We start from the raw sequence: 19,211 nt of genomic DNA on the forward strand, positions 1-19,211 counted from the left end.
ACAGATTACCCAGAGAAGCTGTGAATGCTGCATCCCTGGCAATGCTCAAGGCCAGGCTGGACAGGGCTTTGAGTCTTCTAGTGTGAGGTGTCCCTGCCCATGTCGGGGGGGGGGGGGGGGGGGGGTTTGGAACTACATGATCGTAAGGTCTCTTCCAACCCAAACCATTCTATGATTCCATGATTTTTATATCCCTCCCCCCCCCCCCCCCCCCAGTTATGCATTTTTGAATTTGTGAAATGTAAGGCAAGGACAAGGTTATTTCTCAACTGAAATTATCTGATTACATTTTTCAGTGAAAACATACTTGAGCAAACTTTTTGGAAGGGTAGCCTTAAACCACTGTGTTACAAGGCTTTGAAAAAAATCTCTATCTGCTCAGCCAGAACATGTGCAAATTTAAGTCTGTTTTTTCAGGAATAAGCTAATGAATTTAACTCCAGCTGCAATCAAACAATACATCAGAAAGATAAGGGAGGGAAAAGAGTAAAACAAAGATAAATGTAGTAAGGAGGACCTTTCCTAGTTACAGTTTTTAATACATAACTGCTTGCATTTGGCAAACAATCCGATGGCCTTGAGTTATTTGACATTTCCCTTTTAAGTGGCAGGGGAACAGCTCTGTGCTTCCAGATCCCAAGGTCATTTAACCACAGTCAAATGGTGCTGCCTGTGGTGACACAGACAAAACCATTTCAGGTTGCCGCTTGATCTTCTGAAAGGTATCAGCTGTGGTTAAAGTTGTCATCTATCAAGTCCCTTGCTATGGTTTTAACAATCTTTCACTTGACACTCTTGTCATTTGGAAAAAAAAATGTTCTGAATTCAAAACACAGCTTGTTTATAAGGTTTTGTTTTAAGATGCCTTTGACTTAAAGGTCTACCACATGTAGATTGTTAATGGCAAGAGTGGCAAATGTGGCAGGGTCGCATGCTTAATACTTGGGAAAACAATCTCATTCTTGATTTATGGGAATTATGTGTTTGCCTTAGGAAGAGAAACCAACTAGTCATTTTTGGATGTACAAACTAAGGCATTTTAGAAAAGGGAAGAAAATCTAACAGATTCAGATTCAACAAGGTTTATTTCTGGGTCCTGCTCTTAGGTCACAACAGCCCCATGTAACACTACAGGCTTGGGGAAGAGTGGCTTGAAAGCTGCCTGAGGGAAAAGGACCTGAGTGAGTTGGTTGACAGCTGGCTGAATATGAGCCAGCAGCATGCCCAGGTGGCCAAGAATGCCCATAGCATCCTGGCTTGTATCAGAAACAGTTTGGCCAGAAGGGGCAAGGAAATGATTGCCTCCTGTACTCAGCACTGGTGAGACCGCACCTTGAATACTGTGTTCAGTTCTGGGAGCCTCACTCTAAGATGTGGAGGTGGTGGAGCATGTCCAATGAAGTACAACAAAGCTGGTGAGGGGTCTAGAGCACACATCTTCTGAGGAGTAACTGAAGGAATTGGGCTTGTTTAGTCTGGAGAAAAGGAGGCTCGGGGGGACCTTACTGTTCTCTACAACTGCCTGAAAGGAAGTTTTAGTGAGGTGGGTGTCAGTCTCTTCTTCCAAGTAACAAGCGAGAGGATGAGAGGAAATGGCCTCAAGTTGTGCAAGGGGAGGTCTAGTTTGGATATTAGGAAAAAATTATTCATTGAAAGGGTTGTCAAGCATTGGAACAGGCTGCCCAGCTTAGTGGAAGGGTCACCATCTCTGGAGGTATTTAAAGGATGTGGTGCTTAGGGACATGGTCTAGCGGTGGACTTGGCAGTACTGGGTTAATGCTTGGACTCAATGATCTTATGATTCTATGATTCTATTAATTTTAACTGGAAAAATAGCAAGCCTCCTAACTTGACTACATCCCAAGATTTTAATACCTTCTCAACCAACAAGAAGTGAACATAAAAAACTATGGTAACAAAACACTTTACTAAAACATCATGCATTGAATAGTTATCTCAACACTCTCATGTTCTATGCAAATAATGCAAATACTGTCACGCATTTTATATTAACATTATATAGTAATCCTCACAAATCCAAGAAGAGCAGCATCCCTGTAACAGACAGTTAGCCCTTTTGTTCCATTCAGCTTTTACGTAAGGCAAATGTTTCATTACAAAAATGTACTCTGTATTCCCAAAAGTGGCGAGAAGAGTTACACCTTCTCAGTACTATTAAATCAGATAAGCTGTGTGACCAGATCCTTCAGGGACATTTTTTTAAATCCTAACTTAAAAAATAATACATTGAGGAGTTAAGAGTTGTGGAAAATGTATTCATTTTTCTGTACTCAAAACTGATCTCTTGTTGAAAAAAACTGAGTATGCTGAAATGCACAACTCTAACCAACTCTAAGACACTACCAGCTCTTCTGCTTTTCACACTCTTTCCTACTAAATGAGAAGCAAGGGAGTAACTTTTCAGAGTAACTTTTCAAATCTATTCACAAAAACTGGTTTAATGATCATCTGACCCAGAAAGCATAAAAATGTTAGGATCGTGCACCACTTTTACACATGAATTGCCCCCAAATTGCTGAAATTCTTTAGTTAGCTAATACAAAATTTTAACAATAAGTATACATATACAGCAGTATCGTGTTTACAGTTCTAGTTGTATTTACAATCTTTTTTGTAATGTTTTTTCATAGGAAAATATAATTTCTTTTTTCTTTTTTTTTGCAAAAGACCACTAATACTGTTTTGATTGTGTTAAAAGCCATGATCTGAGGCTTAAGCTGCAAAACCTAATTTCATTCAGCTGATACATATGGTTAGCACAGTTGTTTTCTTTAAATGAATGAATTTGCCTCACATGCAATCATCCACTTTTCTTAAATGACCTTTTCCAGCAGGATATCCTTATATTTTAAAGAATGAATTATTCATTTACTATATTCTTATTCAAAACAACCTACTGAATTGAGAGAATTATGAAATCATCTTCTAATTTATGCAAACACAAAGAAAATCATATGTTGAGGAAAATACTGTGCAGCAACTTAAAGCATTAGCTTGGGAAGCTACTTTGCAAAAAGGAGAGGAATGGGCTATCTGAATTGGTAACATTTCAACCTGTACTCATTTGCTCCTCATCAGAGATTTAGCAGCAGCAAGCCAAATGCTTCAGGTAGGCAGGCCATTAGGTGCCTAACAACATACATTCAGTTGGGACAAAATATTTCAAACACAGTAATAAAGAGAGGCGTCATGCATGGGTCACTTGAAATTGCAAACAGACTCCCTGGAAACAATATCCAGAACGGTATGTTTTATGAAAACATGCCTGAGGACCTTATTCCCAATGGCATGGTGGCTACAAATTTAGCCCCCAAAGTAGCAGTAGCAAATGGGATTAACAGAGTATATCACCATCTTCCTACTTGGTAGCTATATTCAAGTAATTAGGAACACTCCTGAACTAAAATAAAAGCCACAATCAAGAAGTATAGCAAAACTGACCATGAAGGGTAACTTTTTTTTATGATAATTCAAAACCACAAACTGCTCAGGCAAGACATGTTTTAATGCCACTCACTAGCAGCCAACGTTCAGGGAAACAACCCAATATACTGTCTTCTAATGGGAGACTTCACCCTTTGGCCATCAAGTCATCCTGACAGAAGACCAGCAGCTGCGCTGATCCAGAAGCCAGGTACCACCATACTTCTTGTATCTCAACACCCAGAGGAGATGACCAAGCCAATACATCTGTATGTAAATTAATAGTTATTCTGCTGAGATACAGATTTCCTGGGACTGCACGGTTGAACTGGTCCTGCCAGCTGGGATAAGGCTGGCAGCAGGCACAGAGGTGGAAGTGAGACCCACAAAGGATTGCAGGATTATTTCTCTGAGAACAAGAAGAGTCCAGGATGAACATTAGGCTGCATTACGCTGTCCCATCTCACAGACCCTCTACCCTATGAGAGAGGGAGCTAGGAGAAGCCAGGAAGCATACATTTATGCTCAACATTTTTCCATAAATCAAACCAATAGCCAGCTTGCACCTTGGGTACAATAGCAATGAATGGCAAAAAGACATTTCTGCAGGTTACATGGAAAGAATCGTGATTAAAGTACTGTTGCTAGGCTGTATCAGTCTGACCCACTGCACCCACTAAAGGCAGCAGCAAAAGTAGACGTGCTACAGCAGGGCTCTGAGCCAAGGGCAGATACATCTGCAAAGTTGGGGTGGGAGGTGGAGAGATGCTGTTAAACCCAAAAGCTGGGCTGCTCACCCTCTGGCAAAGCTGTGCATTGGGGAAAGGTAAACACCTGCCTGAGCACCTGGATAGCCATATCCCTACAAACACCATATATGCAGCTATTTTCTGAATAGGAAACTTAAAGAAGATTATTCTTCAACAAAACAAATAAATATTCTTTCTTTCATCATCAGTTGTCAAAAATAAGTGCATGAGCTGAGGTTACTCCACATCAGAAGAAAGTATTAATATATTATTACCATTATTAAACACTTTTCCGGATGTGGCATATTCCTGCTGAAAATACTTATCCTGCTCTTCAGACACAGGCAAGTAAAAAGAGACACTTCAACAGTCCTCACAAACTTAATAAAAAGAAAAGAAACAATAAAAATAAAGAACCCCAAAGTGATAAAATATCTTTCCCTGTCTTTCCTCCATGTTTTTTACCACATTCAGTATATGTCTGCATCCCCAAAGCCCTGCTGCTCTGCCATCCCAGGGCAGCATCTGGCCCTGATTCCCCACACTGGGACTGACCTGGACCCCCACCTCTCATGACCAGGGCCCAGTCATCACAAGCTTGACCTCAGACCTACCTCATCATCATGATACTGCCTTAAGATCAGGACACTTGGTTGGACCTGGCCACCATCTGTGGGTCTGCCCTGCTAGTTCACATGGGTGTGTGGGGCTGAGCCCTGACAGATGTCAGATCAGCTCAGCTCCCAGCTCACCTTTCCCTAGGGAGCAGCTCCACGTTTACTGCTCCCTGGAAGAAGACATTTCACACATAGTGTAGACATTTGATAACTCTTTGCTGGTAAAACTGACTTTTTCTTTGCATAAAAGTAAATCAAACAGGAGTATTGCATCAGGCATGATTTGATGAACTCCTTTTCCCTCCCCACAGCTCAAATGTATTTTTCACAGCATCTACTGTTAAGACTCAATTCCTTACCTCTGAAATCTCCAAACATCCTGGTGATTTCATGAGTCTTTGCTTGGTAATGCAATAAGCAATAAGGCTCCCAGCCTGAATGACTACTCAGGCACATTTTTCCATTAGAGGTCTTGTTTAAAAGAGAAAAATTCTCCTATCCTCTCCCTTGCACATTCAGTTCCTCCTGGGGAAAAATGTCTAAATCAGATGCACTGCTTAGCTCACTGCAAGCGACTCCAGTTTAGCCTTGGCAAACCATTTAGAGTAGCTTTCAAGCAATCAGAGTGAGACACAAATGTAAAAGATGTCTCCAGTGTCTATTTTAATAGAAAGACCAGGACACTCTCCACTGAGCATGGATCCAGCTCTACAACATATAATTTTCAGCAGGAGGTATGTCTAGGGAAACAGATGCAGATGCCGTACACATTGACTGGTATGTGTACCTAAGGCTGTCCTGTGGGGCAAATTGTTCCATTTGTGCAAAAAAAAAAGTGTAGAGTGAAGAATGGATCTGTGCCACTACGCAGTCCTGCCCACTCGGAGCTGGCTGCAAAGGCAGGGCTGCAGTTCCCTATGCCAGGAGGGGAACGTCCTGACAGCTACAAACACCTTTTCTTAAATGCCTGCACAGTGCAAATGCAGGAGTCTATCAAGGGGGCCAGGAAGAAGATGCAGATTTTCTTCTCTGAACAGAAGTACTTTGACTTTTAGCTTGGCGCTGCAGAATTGTCCCCAGCCCTGTAACAGCAACATTTGGAGGGCAGGTTTGCAGGCCTGCATCTTTCAGAAAATAACAGTAATAATAAAATAACAGTAGTAATAAAATAACAGTACTTCTGTAGAGAAGGGATGCAAAGAGGTGAGTGTGAATGGGAGATGAGAGTTTTGAATGTTGTTGGGCAGAAATGGAGATTAAAATAACCCTTAAAAAAGTCTGTAACATGATGGATCTAGAGTTAATTGTGAGTTTTGCTGGACTTCAGAGAAGCCCTGTTAAAGTGGAGCATTTCAGTTTCTTAGTTTGAGCAGGGAAGGTGCTAGAGCACTCATCCATGGGTTTCTGTCACTAAGCGATTCCAGTAGCTCAACTGCTCAGATGGTTCTACTTCATGGCACATCACTATTTTCTTAAAGCGAGAAACAGAGAACGTAATCCTCTCTGGGAAAAAAGTCTGCTCTGAATGAAGCTCCTCCAGGTGAATTTTTAGTTTGGCAAGGCACAGTCCTATGAATACATCCTCCAGTTTAATGAATGAAATGCTCTCTGAAATATTATAGATCTGACTAGCAACATCAGTGGATAAAACGTAGCCAGTCCCGGAACAAAACGGCGGGTAGGTCTTTCTCGGATACTCCTCTTTACTCACATACCACTTACTCCTTCTTCTCCGTATGGGGAACTCATGCAGTTTTAAAAAGCCTGTGAAGAATCTAGTGGTTCTCTTTTTCCTTAGAAGAAGCTCAGTGAGGTAAAAAACATTGACAAACACATCTGTGTCGGTTTTCATCACAAAGCTGGACTGGTTACAAAATCTGTGAATCCATTCAATTCCCATCATGGTCTTCAAAGTCAAATTGTAATACGTGTCTGTAAAATTCTTTTGAATAATGTCTTTGTACTTTTGGCTTTCAGCAGTGATATCAGCCTGCTGCCTTAGATTCACAGTGCTTCCCAGGAGGAAATATGTCACCAGGCGCTTGCCAGCAACTGTTCTCTCCTTCCCCCAGGTTTGCCGGATGGCCATCCTGGCATCAATGTGGTGGTATGAGGATGTCACAAGCAGGACGAGGAAAGGTGGGTTCTTCTGGCAATCTGCATCTGGGAGCTGTGAGAAGTTTCCTTCGATTCTCCTGAAAGTCTCTATGGGGAATATGTAATCCTGGCTGTTTTCACAGAATATACAGAATTCAGTCAAATCGTAAAACCCCCAGAGGCCAGCACAGCTGAGCCCTATAAGGCAAACAATCAGCCTGAATTTTCTGAAATACACCTGAAAGAAACAAGGAAAAGCATATTAAAAAAAAAAAAAAAAGAAAGAAAGAAAGAAAAAGTAATACCTAGTTCTTTTCAAAGAACCAAACTGTCTGCATAGGAATTCGAAGCCAGGTCGTATCTAATTTAAATCTCAGGGCATTCACCCACATGCATTTCTCTTAGTATCATTCCCACAAGATGTTCTGCCAGAGATCAAATTCACACTCTTGTTTACTTGAATCTGCCCCCCAAGCCAGCATATCCTCAGAAATCCACAAAAACATGGCCACTGACACCAGATTAGCCTGGCTGAGACTTCAGACCTCCTTCCCGTTTTCAGCATCTTACAAACCATGACTTAGATCCACCAGGGCTCTCACAAGCCAGAGGGTGGAGAAGCAGCAGATACATGCCCATGCCAGACTGGAGAGAATAACAGCAATAGTTGGAGGTTTTTTTAAATACCATGTTTCTCCATGTGTTTGAAAAGTGCTTGTGTCCCAGAGCAAGCAAGTGCTGTCCAACTGGCAGACTCAGCCAGGTTCCTCCCATCTTCACCTTCTTCATGTCCTGTGGGGCTCTTGCACTGACCCAGAAACTGCTCCTGATCTTTTTGCTGGAGGGGCCATGAGTCACATATTTGAAGTTAGGTCAGCTGCTCAGGAAAAAAAACACAGCAGTGGGTCAGATTATTTAGATATTTCACCTTTTGCAGAGTTTAGGTGACACACGTGGTGGTGCTGAGTTGAGAAGGGGTTGTCCGTACTCACCTCTCCTTTCTGCATGAAAGGGATTCAAACAGTAACAATGATGGGCATTCATTCATCCTTGTAACAGATTAAAGTGCTGTGTATCTGGTTACAAATAAATTTTGAGAGAGAGAAAAATTATCAAAGCAAATCCAAAAAGAGACAAAATATCATACACATCTCCATAAATTAACCTGGTGAGAAAAATATAATGCTTCAGCTACCCATTCCATTAACCCACAGGTCCACCAACTACTATTTTAGAGCGCTAGGGTGGGGGAATTTTACCAGGGGAATAAGCATTCATCCCTGCTCCTCCCGTTCTTTAGGAAGAACTGGAAGTGGCTTCCTATCTAAAAATAGAGAAAACCAACTTTACAATCCTCAGATCTGTAGATTTCATGGAAAATCTATGCCTTCTGACTGTAATGTTCTGCCTAGACTCCCTAAAACCATGTTAGAGCCCCCTTTTTTGCTCGAATTCCCCTTTCCAAGCAATGAAAAGCTTTTGAGTTGCAGGCCTAACCTGCATTGCAGGTTCCTGGAACCAAATTCAGGTCATTTCACCCATAAGAATAGTCCAACTTCAGCTGGTGTTCTCAAAGGCATGAAACAAACAGAATTGGAGTCCTGACTTACTGAAATTCCTCCCAGTTAAATGCATTTTTGCAGTGATTAGTGAATTTTGAAAATATTTCTAAAGTTCACATTTAAATTAACCTTCTCTTTAAATACAGTATTCTGCAGATCTATTTTTTATTGAATGTATACCTCATAGTAGTCTTGTGGTTAACTTTAAAATTGCTTTAATTAAATACATAAGTAAAGTTGTGTGATAATATACATATGCATACATATATATATACACACGCACACAAAAAAAAAGATTATACAAAATCTGCTGTGCATCTGTTCATCTTCAGTGGCCTGGGAGGAAGCACATGAATACCCTGAAAATAGTGTTTTCAGGAACGGATGATGTTCTGGAGTCAACAACAGAGCTGCAGAAGAGGTTCACTCCTGTTGCCAGCTCTCACAAGACTGTTTGAGGGTCTGGCTTTTCTCTGTCACATGAATTCCAGTATTATGGGGTGCTGGTTTTGCATGGGGTAGAGTTAATGCTTTTCACAGTAGCTGGTGCCGGGATGCGTTTTGGGTTTGTGCTGGGAACAGTAGTGATAATTCAGGGATGTTTTAGCTATTGCTGACCAGTTGCTTACACAAAGACCTTTTCTTCTTCACCCCACCAGCAAGGGCTGAGGGTGCACAAGGAGTTGGGAGGGGATACAGTTCGGACAGCTTACCCCAACTAACCCAAGGAGGGATATCCCATGTCATATGGGGTCATGCTAAGCCTGTGAAGCAGGGGGAAGAATGAAAGGAGGGATTTTAAGAGTTTGCCTTCCCAAGTAACTGTTATGTGTAATGGAGCCCTGTTCTCCTGGAAATGGCTGAACACCTGCCTGGCCATGGAACATGGTGAATGAATTCCTTGTTTTGCTTTGCCTGCATGTGCAGCTTTTGCTTTACCTATTAAACTGTCTTTATCTCAACCCACAAGCATTCTCACTTCTACCCTCCAGATTCTCTCTGTTCTCTCAGTGGGGGGTGAGTGAGAGGCTGTGTGAGGCTTAGCTGCCAGCTGGGGTTAAACCAGGACATACGTACAAGCAAAAGTCCTTCAAATATTGAACTAAGAAAGTAAATGAGAGCAATTTTCTGTTAAAACCCATTAAAACTTTTTCAGAAATACTTAAGAGCAAGAACCATAACATACTAATTTTACCAGATTTCAGTAGAATCATACTAATGAGACTTGATCATATTTACTTCTTACTTGTTTCCAGGTTTGGGCCCTGGTAACAGAGCTAAGAAAAATTTAAAAGGTTCCTGTTCTGGACAGCTGGGAGAGCAGCCTCCCAGTGTATGTTCAAGCATGTATTTACCATACTGCCTATCCAGAGCCAGACTGTCTTCCTTTTTCAGTCCATGTATGCAGCATCAAACCTTATATAGGTATATAATCATGCACACACAATGCAAATGTTTGTAAATTTATGTAAATTGTAAAACACATTTTCTAGATTTTGCGAATCACACATATGATATGCATCATTTCACAGCAGGTCCCTGCCTACCATCAATGGGTAGGCAGTGGCCTTGTAAGAAATGCACACTTCCCAGAGTGGAGTCTCATGTGGTTCTGGCCGTGTGAAAGCTGGAAAATACTAGTTTCTGTCATCAGTTTAATCACCAGAGGCAAATTTGGGCTTACCTGGAACTGGTAGGAATGGTGTTCTTTTTAATCTCAGATGAAACATTTGCAATTACCCACAGAGGTATTTGCAAAGGGGATTGGGAGAGAGGGCTTGTGAGGACTCAGATCACACCATAGCACCTTGGGCTTCCCCAGTTTGGTGTCTCAGCTCTCTCTGCCTCCGCAGCCACATGTAGGAGGGAGCCATCCGAATAAGAAAACAGTAATTAAAATGTGCCTGAATTAAAACATCAACTGCTGCACCTCACTCAGGGGACTCTCCCAGCTGCAGCTTCTCACCATGACCCCCAGTCCTGCAGAGCCATGCAAGCCCTGGACCACGTGCAATGGAGAAGTTTCTTACTCCCTGTCCATAAAGACTGTGCCCCATCTGCTGTTGCAATACCATTTCTTCCCTATTTCACTCTTGGAATGGTTTTCCTCAATATAGAATCATAGAACCATAAAATGGCTTGGGTTGGAAAGGGCCTTAAAGATCATCTAGTTCCAACCCCCCTGCCATGGGCAGGGACACCTCACACTAGACCATGTCACCCAAGGCTCTGTCCAACCTGGCCTTGAACACTGCCAGGGATGGAGCATTCACAACTTTCTTGGGCAGCCCATTCCAGTGCCTCACTACCCTCACAATAAAGAACTTCTTCCTCATATCCAATCTAAACTTCCCCTGTTTAAGTTTAAATCCATTGCCCCTTGTCCTGTCACTGCAGTCTCTGATAAGAGCACCAGTTCCCCAAGCTCCCCTCTCCAGGCAAACCCAGAAAATGCATGGGTGAACACAGGTGTCTCTCCTAATGGGCCTGCCTTTAATGTCTCCGCCTTGGAGCTCAAGAAGTGAAGAGTTGCCTCAGATGTCCCTGTGGCCAGCAGGAGCCTGTGGTGTGACTGGTGCAGGTCTGTTGCACAGATACAGCCTTGGTGTCCTAAGGACCCAACCTGAGCAATATATTACAGAGCTGGCATTTACTGAAAGAACACGAAGAAAAAGGTGACAAAGAGACAACCAGCTTCCTCTCACTTAGTTCATTTTTCTTTTAAAATCATCAATTTAATTCTTGATTTCAGGTGAATAGGGAAAACTGTGAAAGTCAAAAATATTTTACGTTAACATGGGCAGGTTGGATACAGCAACTAATTTAGTTGCCGTATCAGGGAATTAAATTATTGGCTCTTTACCCTTGGGATGCTGAGCACCTTTCCTATCCCTCATCCTACTTGCGAACAGCAGGTTCAGAGTCCTGGGTGAAGCAAATAATCTGTCTCCCCCACTGCTTGGGAGAACTGCTATACATGAAGAACGTATGGAAAACAATGGCATCTTTTAAGTTTCAACAGGGCAACATGGCTAGGACTGCATTTAGCAAAACCATCACCATCCAGCCTAAAGTAACTTTCTTTACAAGAGATACAGGCATAGGTTAGGTGTGAAAAGGCCTGTGGTTTCTAAATTACTTGTCACTATATCTTTCCTCATTTGCCTCCATCTGACAAACAATACAGTCTGTGATTCAAGATTTACAGCCTGCATGCACATATCTCCATGGAACAGTCCTGGAGACATCAATATTGAGGGAACAATAAGTATACAGGAGGTGGTCCAGAAAGAAATGGAGACTTAACTAGCAACCAATCTCTTTTCTAGAGGTCACTTTGAACAGCATTCAGAGGTTTTGCATCAAAACAGCATTCAGGGGTTTTTCATCTGGGTTTATAGAGAATCATTTTGCATGATGTTATGCTTGATTTTTCTCTCTGACCTGAGTCAGAAACTACAGTTGGTAATTATCTCAAAACGTTTTCCATCTCCTGTTATTCCAACTGGGAAGTATTTCGAGTAGGGCATTGCCAAAAAGTTACCTTCTTTGTGTCCTAGAGAGCAGCTTGTTTAAACTAGCTGGAGCAGTGTTTCATGGCTCTGCAGATCCAAATGGGGTTTGCATGAAGTCCTGCGACCCAAGCAATGTGGGCTACAGGTGCCAGCAGCCCAGTGCTCCTCTTTCATATGCCTGAAATGAACACATGAACAGAACAAGAAGGGAGTTGAGGTCTGTGATTCAAATCAGTCACACTGCAGCCCTCTACTTTGCAAGTTCCTATTTCCACTACAGGCATGAACTTCCCCCCACATCCTGCCACAGTAAGCAGATTGGCTCCAGGGCCTCTGCTCACACCACTGACCCTTCTGTAACTCCTTCTTGTTGCACAGTGACAGGGCCATGGTACCTCCTGTGATGAAGCCTATTTATTCCATCAAAATTAATCTGACACCTCCTTTAAGCCTGTTAATGAGTGTAATTATCTAAAATGCACCAAGAGATCAAGACTATATGCCGTATAGATTGGGAAAAGCAATCTGGCCTGAGGCAGAGAGAGGTAAGTAGGTCTAGAGTCCCTCTGAGAAACAGATTCAAGATATCGATTTAAAGAAATAAAGTCGTCTTAATTTTTCTGGGGCAAAGCTACAGTCATGCTACTGAGTCCAGTGGACGATCGGCCTTGGCTTTGCATTGGGGTTGCACACATCAGCCAGGGAACAACCTGAACCACAAGTGACCGAAGTGCTTTTGACCATCCTGCTCTGTAAACAGAGACAAAGCAGCTGCCACATGGCAGACCCAAAAACAGAGGCACCATTTAAGTGGGCAAACAGGAGTTACAACCTCAAATACTGCACAGTTAAAGTTGGCAGCTATATTCCCATTTTCCTTGCCCAATAATCAAAAGTAACATGCGCCCTAGTATAAGTACTAGTAATACCTGCTAACTTTTGATTTCCTCAGAATAAAGCCTCTAGATTGCTTTCTCAAAAGCTCAGCAGGACACGAAGAGAGACTAAAGACGCATAGATAACAAGAAATTGTCAAGTACAGCAGGAAGCAATTATTTTTTCCTAAATGCAAGCATTTCAGACAAGCAGTGGCAAGCTTGGAACCCAGAAGCTTTCTGCTATTCCCCCACTCCTGAAGCAGGACAATGCCCAGCACCTACCAGACCTTGTCAGGAACAGCAGAGCCCACTAAGTCCCATGCAGGACTACCAGAAACAGTGATGGTGAACTACGCAAAATGAAGAGTTGCACAGGGACTGCCTTATCCTGCCTTGTCCCCGGGAGCACTGCCTGGCTCACTCTGCCTTGTATACTCTGTGGCAGAATCCCACAGAACCTCCTGAACCCGTGGTGCTGCTTCCAGCTGAAAGAACTGCACATGAACAGCCATTGGGGTGATGAGGCTAAATGCCCCTTCCTGGCACTTTAAAATGCCACTTTTCACTTTGTACAGCAATGTGTATTAACAATGCCTTGCCCAAACCAAACATCAAGACTAGCAGGCAAGAAAGATGGAAACTGGAAAAGGATATGGGGCAAGGGTAAATATTTTTCTGCTGTTCTTACTGTCAGACCAGAGAAAATCTTCATCCTTCTGCTACCTCTCATCAGCCTCTGCTATCAGAATCGTCTCTTCGTATCAGCACATCAGCGAGTCAAAGCAAGACATTGTTCCTCTGCTTCACACATACCAGTTTCTATCATTTAAACACTGAGTTGCTAGGCACTTTATTTACAGCAAAACCTTCTCCCTTTTTTAATTACTTCTTTTTTTTCCCCCTTTTTTATTTTTTTGTTTTTTTTTTCACCCACCCAACCATGACCACTTGCTAATGACATTCACTTGGAAAACCCAAACAGTAACCTTAGACCACAATACAGTTTTGCTCTCAAAACCAGCAGAAAGTTCAGCAGGAGGTGGAGCTGCTCCCATAATGTCACAGAAGTACTGCACCTGAAGAGTCAAAAAGAAATGTACTTCCAGGGACTTTAGCCAAGCCAAGAAAACTTACTTCTACCTTAAAATACCAGTTTGCTTTTCCAAGCTGCCTGTGAAATTCTCTGGATGAATCCTGGCCCTAAAAAGCCCACCACAATGTCAGCTTGGATATGTAGTTAGGCCAAACCCCTTTTCCAGGAAGGAGAAAGTTGTTGCAGTGAGGGTGCAATATGGGCTGTCAGGCACTTTGTTGTGAAGCTCAAACTATCATCACAGACAAACAACAGGACAGAGGACAGGCCCTGGTGCACACGTTTTTTGTCCTTTCTAGGAGCATATTCGGACAGTTTTGACTTAACCCATTTCCACAGGTTTCCAATCACAGCTAGCAGACAACCAGCAAAGAGACACCTGCCTCTGGGGCCCTCCCTCCTTCTCCTCCCAAAAAGGACCTTTTATTGTCTTGGTAGTCACATTTTCCAGTTATTCAGCCTAAAAGTCGTCTCCGTCTGTCTTTGTCTTCCCTTCACCCCCTGTGCAGAAGCGTCCCTTTCCAGGTTTCTCGTCAATGCCAATAGACTCACATCTTCTAATGCTCCCTCTATTCCTACAATACCCCCATTTTCCATTTATCACTGATGCTAATGGACATACTTAACTTTTCAAAAATTGCCTTGTGGATCAGCAATTTGACTACAATTACTACGTTCCTTGCTATATTCAAAACTCCAGATCTCATTAACAATAAGCAATTGTCCACAATGGGACGAATCATAGCAACCTTACCTTGTATAAACCCATGTGGTTCGTTGTGCTGAATAGGAACAAAATTCAACTCACAGCCACCCTCTTATCTTCTTAAACAAACAAAGCAATGAGAAAAATTCTTCTTTAAGCTCTTGCTGTCAATCCTAGGACTCCAAAAGCCCAGTTCTCTGAGCTAGGGAAAAATCATTCTTAGAAATTGTATGTATGTGTCTGTGTTCACCAAAATAAATTATCTGCCCCTGCCCATGGCAGGGGGTTGGAACTGGTTGACCTTTAAGCTCCCTTCCAACCCTAACCATTCTGTGATTCTATGATTCTACGGTTCTCATTTACAAACAGTGCTACACATTGGATTTTTCAATTGGATTAATGAAAAAAAGAAAAATAAACCTGAAAACGGTGTTTCAGACAGGATGAGGCTCTTGCTTGTCTCCCTCAGAAGCAATCTCAAGATACATGAAGAAATAAATAAAAGAGTGGTGTAGAGAAGAGATGGCTATGCAGATTGCACAAAAAAATGTTGAAAACGGGAAAAGTCACCAATAGACATTCCAATGTCACTCTTAAATCTTTAATAAACAGCTGAACTAAGTCTTTGCATGTACATCTTTATTCAAGAAGCAGTCTGGTAGTTTTGGAGGATAACGTTCCTGGGCATCATGTAGTTTCTCCCCAGGGCAGAGAAAGCCCAACGACAGCCACCCAGGCTCCCCTCACCACCCAGCCCTGCAGCAATGCTAACTGGGGGGACAGTGTCCAACTTCTCTCTTGATTAGCAGGGCTAAGGAAGAAAGAAGGGGAACAGAAATCCCACCGTGGGAACCTCATGCTGGCAAATCCTTCGTAAATAACTGCTTGGCTTTAAAAGTGCTGGTTATACACAGTGTTGGAGGATCAGTCCCAACAGCTGCTTTTTTAATTACTTACTTGCACCTCGTGGATCTTCTATTTAAGAGTTTTATCCGAAGTCTCAGCGAACGCACGGGACAGTGAGGAAAACCCTGTATTTGTCCTAATCGATCCTGTTCTTTATCTCTGAACCTGTCCCAGCTTACAGGCTGCAGAAATGTTTCCCCACATTAAAACACAAACTAAATCCTCTGGCAAATGAGATTACTTATTACTACCTTCTTACTATCAAATCAGTCCACTCCTCATGACAATTAGCATGATGTGCACCCCATCACCCATTTTACCAGAGGATGGGCACTGCAGTCAGGATCCCTCAGCCGAACCCCATATGCCATGGGGCCGCATGCTGCTCAGCTCAGGGAAGTCACTCCGCTGGATAGGGAGGTCCCGACTTTAATCCTCGTCTTTGACCCAGTGTCCACACCTGCTGTCCCCTTCATATGCGACTCCTCTAACCCAGCCGCGGCAGTCAGCCAGTTTCGGACAGTCAGTGCTGTGGGTGCAGGGGCACGTCCCTCGGCGAACGGACTCCCTGCCCACAGCCATACCTGCTGCTGGAGTTAGGGAAAGAAGCGGGCACCTCCTCACCTCAGGCGCTGCAATGCATCCTCAGCGGCTCTGGCTGTGTTGCGAGGGAGCTGCACCGGGTGGGCTGCTCTTCCTACTGCCGGGCACCGGCTACCGTTTGTGAAGTCTCCTCTGATCCCCCCACAGCCCAGACATCCCGAGTGAGGCGGTGCATGATCGTCTGTGTCCCCGGAGCGAGAAGCGAGGGAAGGCAGTGATGCAGCAGCGGTAACCCGAACTCCCTGCCTGTCTCTTCCTTATCTCCCTCCTCCCTCCCGCTCTTCCTCCTTCTGCTTGCCTCCCTCCCTCTCTCCCGTAGGTAACAGACCAACCGTACTGCTGCAGCTCCATCGGCAGAGAAGGGAAGGTTAGGAGCTGTCTGCAAATGTATTTATTTTGGGTATTTTGGATGGGAGTGGGGGGAGGCAACAGCCTCCCAGGCGCAGGAGTGGTGCTCACGGAGCTGGAAATCGTGTCAGTGCAGAGCCACCCCTTCTCAGTGCCGGGAAAGTTCAGTTCTGCACTCCCAGTTACGAGTGACACTGCCTTGATTTGCACAGTGGGAGAGAAATCTCCCTCTGTTAAAAAGGCTGCATTGAGGCACCCTGGGAGTCACAGGATTTTCCTTGATGAGGAATGACAACCTGGTGAAAAGGGCAAAGGGGAGCAAACACCAACCTCTCTGTCCCCCCATCAGTCCTCAGTCTCCTCTTTCCGCTCCATCACTTCATTGTCCCTCTCCTCGTATCCCCGTTTGCTTCAACACTGACACTTTGCTGTTTGGGCACCACCCTGCGTTCAGGACAGCACTCAAGACTTCGCTCTAGGTCTGTTTGAGCCCAGGTAAGACGTTTGATCCCTTTCAAGGGCCACTTCCAATACTTCTTGGTGCAAGTGGAGAAGTGCAGCATTTTTAACTTTGTATATATGCCAGCTGTCCCCTGGGGATAGCAGTCAATGATAGTTTCACATGACAACAATTACTGAAGCAAATGGCTTCAGGGAAATACATTTCTCTCCTAAGGGCTTCAAGCTCAAGCAAAAAAGAACACTTCTGAATCAATGTTATGGATAAAGCAACTCATTTAATAGCAAAATACCCATTAAATATTCATGGAGTTTTAATTTCTATCAAGAAGTATTTGCTTTGATTTGTGATTGCCATTTTTTGAAACAGGTTGTTCTAGTGCAGCATAAAAAACAGGAGCTGAATCAATCACTATGGGCTGCTGGCAGCTCACTTTCTCCTCCCCCTCCACGCAAAGGCTAGAGATGGATAGGTGTAGTTAAGGAGACATACAAAATGTTGTTTGCTTGTTCGACTTTGCAGGAGAAATACAAGTAAGAAGTGAGGTTCAGATCCACTTCTAGATTTGCTGCAGAGAACTGCTCCAAAAAGCTGCTGCACATCCCATCACTCACCCACTGCCCTCTGGGCATTCCTAGCCAAGGAGCATACTGAAATGGGATTGCTAAGGCAATCATATGAAATCTATTTCCACTCCCTTCAGCCACGGCAGTGAGAGGTTACTGCTCCCAGCTTGCTCTGTGGGTTTTAGCAGTTCGCTTCTTCCAAGCTCTTAGCCTGCCCAGCTATTATTGAAGCCAGGGAGACCTGGGAGTATTTGGCACACTGAAATGCACATGCTGTGCTCAGAGATTACACAGGCTAATGTCTGGGAGGGGCACAAGAGGAAGAAAATTAGACTCTGGAATATCTAGCCTTTGTCCTGAAAAACACCCCAACCAGCTAACCAACAAAAAAAAAAAACCCAAGCAAAATCTACTTCTTGGTACCTCTGATTCAGGATTGTGCTTGCAGCATAAGCCCACCCCTACACCAGCAAAACATTTAAGCAGAGTAATGTAAACATATGCCTATATTTCCCTAGCAGTAAATTTAAGTCAACATATTTCTACATGAAGTCAGGCCTCAAAGAGTGAGTCAGGGCCTAAATCAGTGTTGTAATTGAACTAAAATAATCTAAGCCTTCTCTAAATGCACATAGCTTTAACCTGTCACATCAAATGAAAATTATATACTTAAACTATAATCTTCCTGTTCCCTTAGTCATCAAAAGAGGGTAGATAAATTAATGGATGCTGCTCAGCTGGCTGTGGAGGGGGTGGGGCTCACAAAGCAAGATATTCAGCTTGAACCAAGGGGTATTTCTGCTTTCTGGACCAGAATCACCCCCAAACTCAGCATCACCCATCCACATAGCTCCTTTCTCCTTCAAGCAGGAAACTGGCAGCTCAAAACGCTGATTGAGTTGGTGGCTCTGTACTGTCATTTCCCCTGACAAGTAACATTGGTTGGACGTGGCCTCACTAAGTGACAGTTAATATTTCCATATGAGAGCTTGTTCAAGCACAAGGCAGGCAGAGATGAGATCAGACTTCAAACACCCATCAAAAGATGCCATTGTTTGCTTTGGGTTTGGGTTTAGGTTTGCTGTGTTTTGTTTTTGTAGCAATATGAAAAACGTGAATAGGAGCTCTGTCCTTGGGCTTTTCTGAATGCTTGTGCTGATAAGACAGCTGTTGGGGGGAGGCAGAGAAGCACTTGCAGCTGAAGAGGGTAAGTGATTCTCAAGCTGTATGCTTAGTGTGCATATAGGATGTTTAAACAGGTTCTTTACCTGACTGCATTGGAAGTTTCAAGACTATTCATTTTAATGCAAATTAAATCCAATTTACATATACAAGTTTTCAAGATTTTTCTGCAGTGAATCTACACTGATTTATTTCAGTCAGGGGAAGGACTTTTGTTGAAATAACAGTATCACCCCTGCAGTAAACACAGTTTATGCTATAAAGACAGTAATAGCAACTCAGGTTAATCTGAGGAAAACTGTCATCAATAAGACCTACTTGTATAGTAGCAAAATGGTTTCTACCCTCACATTTACAGTATTATAATTCTGATGATGCAAAAACATATCTTTGGTAGACAGTGCAAGTAAAGCAGGCACACCAGATACCTCGCTATGCATGAAGTTTTATCTACATAACAGCATCCCTGCTAGGGAGAAAGTGGC

General features: G+C 43.2%; 2 protein-coding genes across 2 annotated transcripts in view; both read right to left on the minus strand.

The window, feature by feature from the left end:
* Nucleotides 1-5,582, minus strand: part of IGSF5 (immunoglobulin superfamily member 5) — a 46,494-nt gene extending 40,912 nt beyond the window's left edge. The window contains exon 1 of the mRNA XM_061453550.1: nucleotides 5,170-5,582. The gene's annotated coding sequence lies outside the window, so the exon portion shown is untranslated. The remainder of the gene's footprint in view (nucleotides 1-5,169) is intronic.
* Nucleotides 5,583-5,992: 410 nt separating this feature from the next.
* Nucleotides 5,993-10,504, minus strand: B3GALT5 (beta-1,3-galactosyltransferase 5). Its single transcript, XM_061453540.1, has 3 exons — nucleotides 7,900-10,504; nucleotides 7,595-7,784; nucleotides 5,993-7,145 (listed from the first exon to the last, which is right to left on the minus strand). Exons 2-3 carry the CDS (start codon nucleotides 7,694-7,696, stop codon nucleotides 6,201-6,203), a joined length of 1,047 nt encoding a protein of 348 aa, XP_061309524.1. The 5' UTR covers nucleotides 7,697-7,784; nucleotides 7,900-10,504; the 3' UTR covers nucleotides 5,993-6,200.
* Nucleotides 10,505-19,211: the final 8,707 nt, after the last annotated feature.

Source organism: Pezoporus flaviventris, unplaced genomic scaffold, assembly GCF_033815535.1.
Source record: "Pezoporus flaviventris isolate CSIRO_AGI_PZ_B2104156 unplaced genomic scaffold, CSIRO_AGI_Pfla_v1 ptg000015l, whole genome shotgun sequence".
In the NCBI taxonomy this organism is placed as follows: domain Eukaryota; kingdom Metazoa; phylum Chordata; class Aves; order Psittaciformes; family Psittacidae; genus Pezoporus; species Pezoporus flaviventris.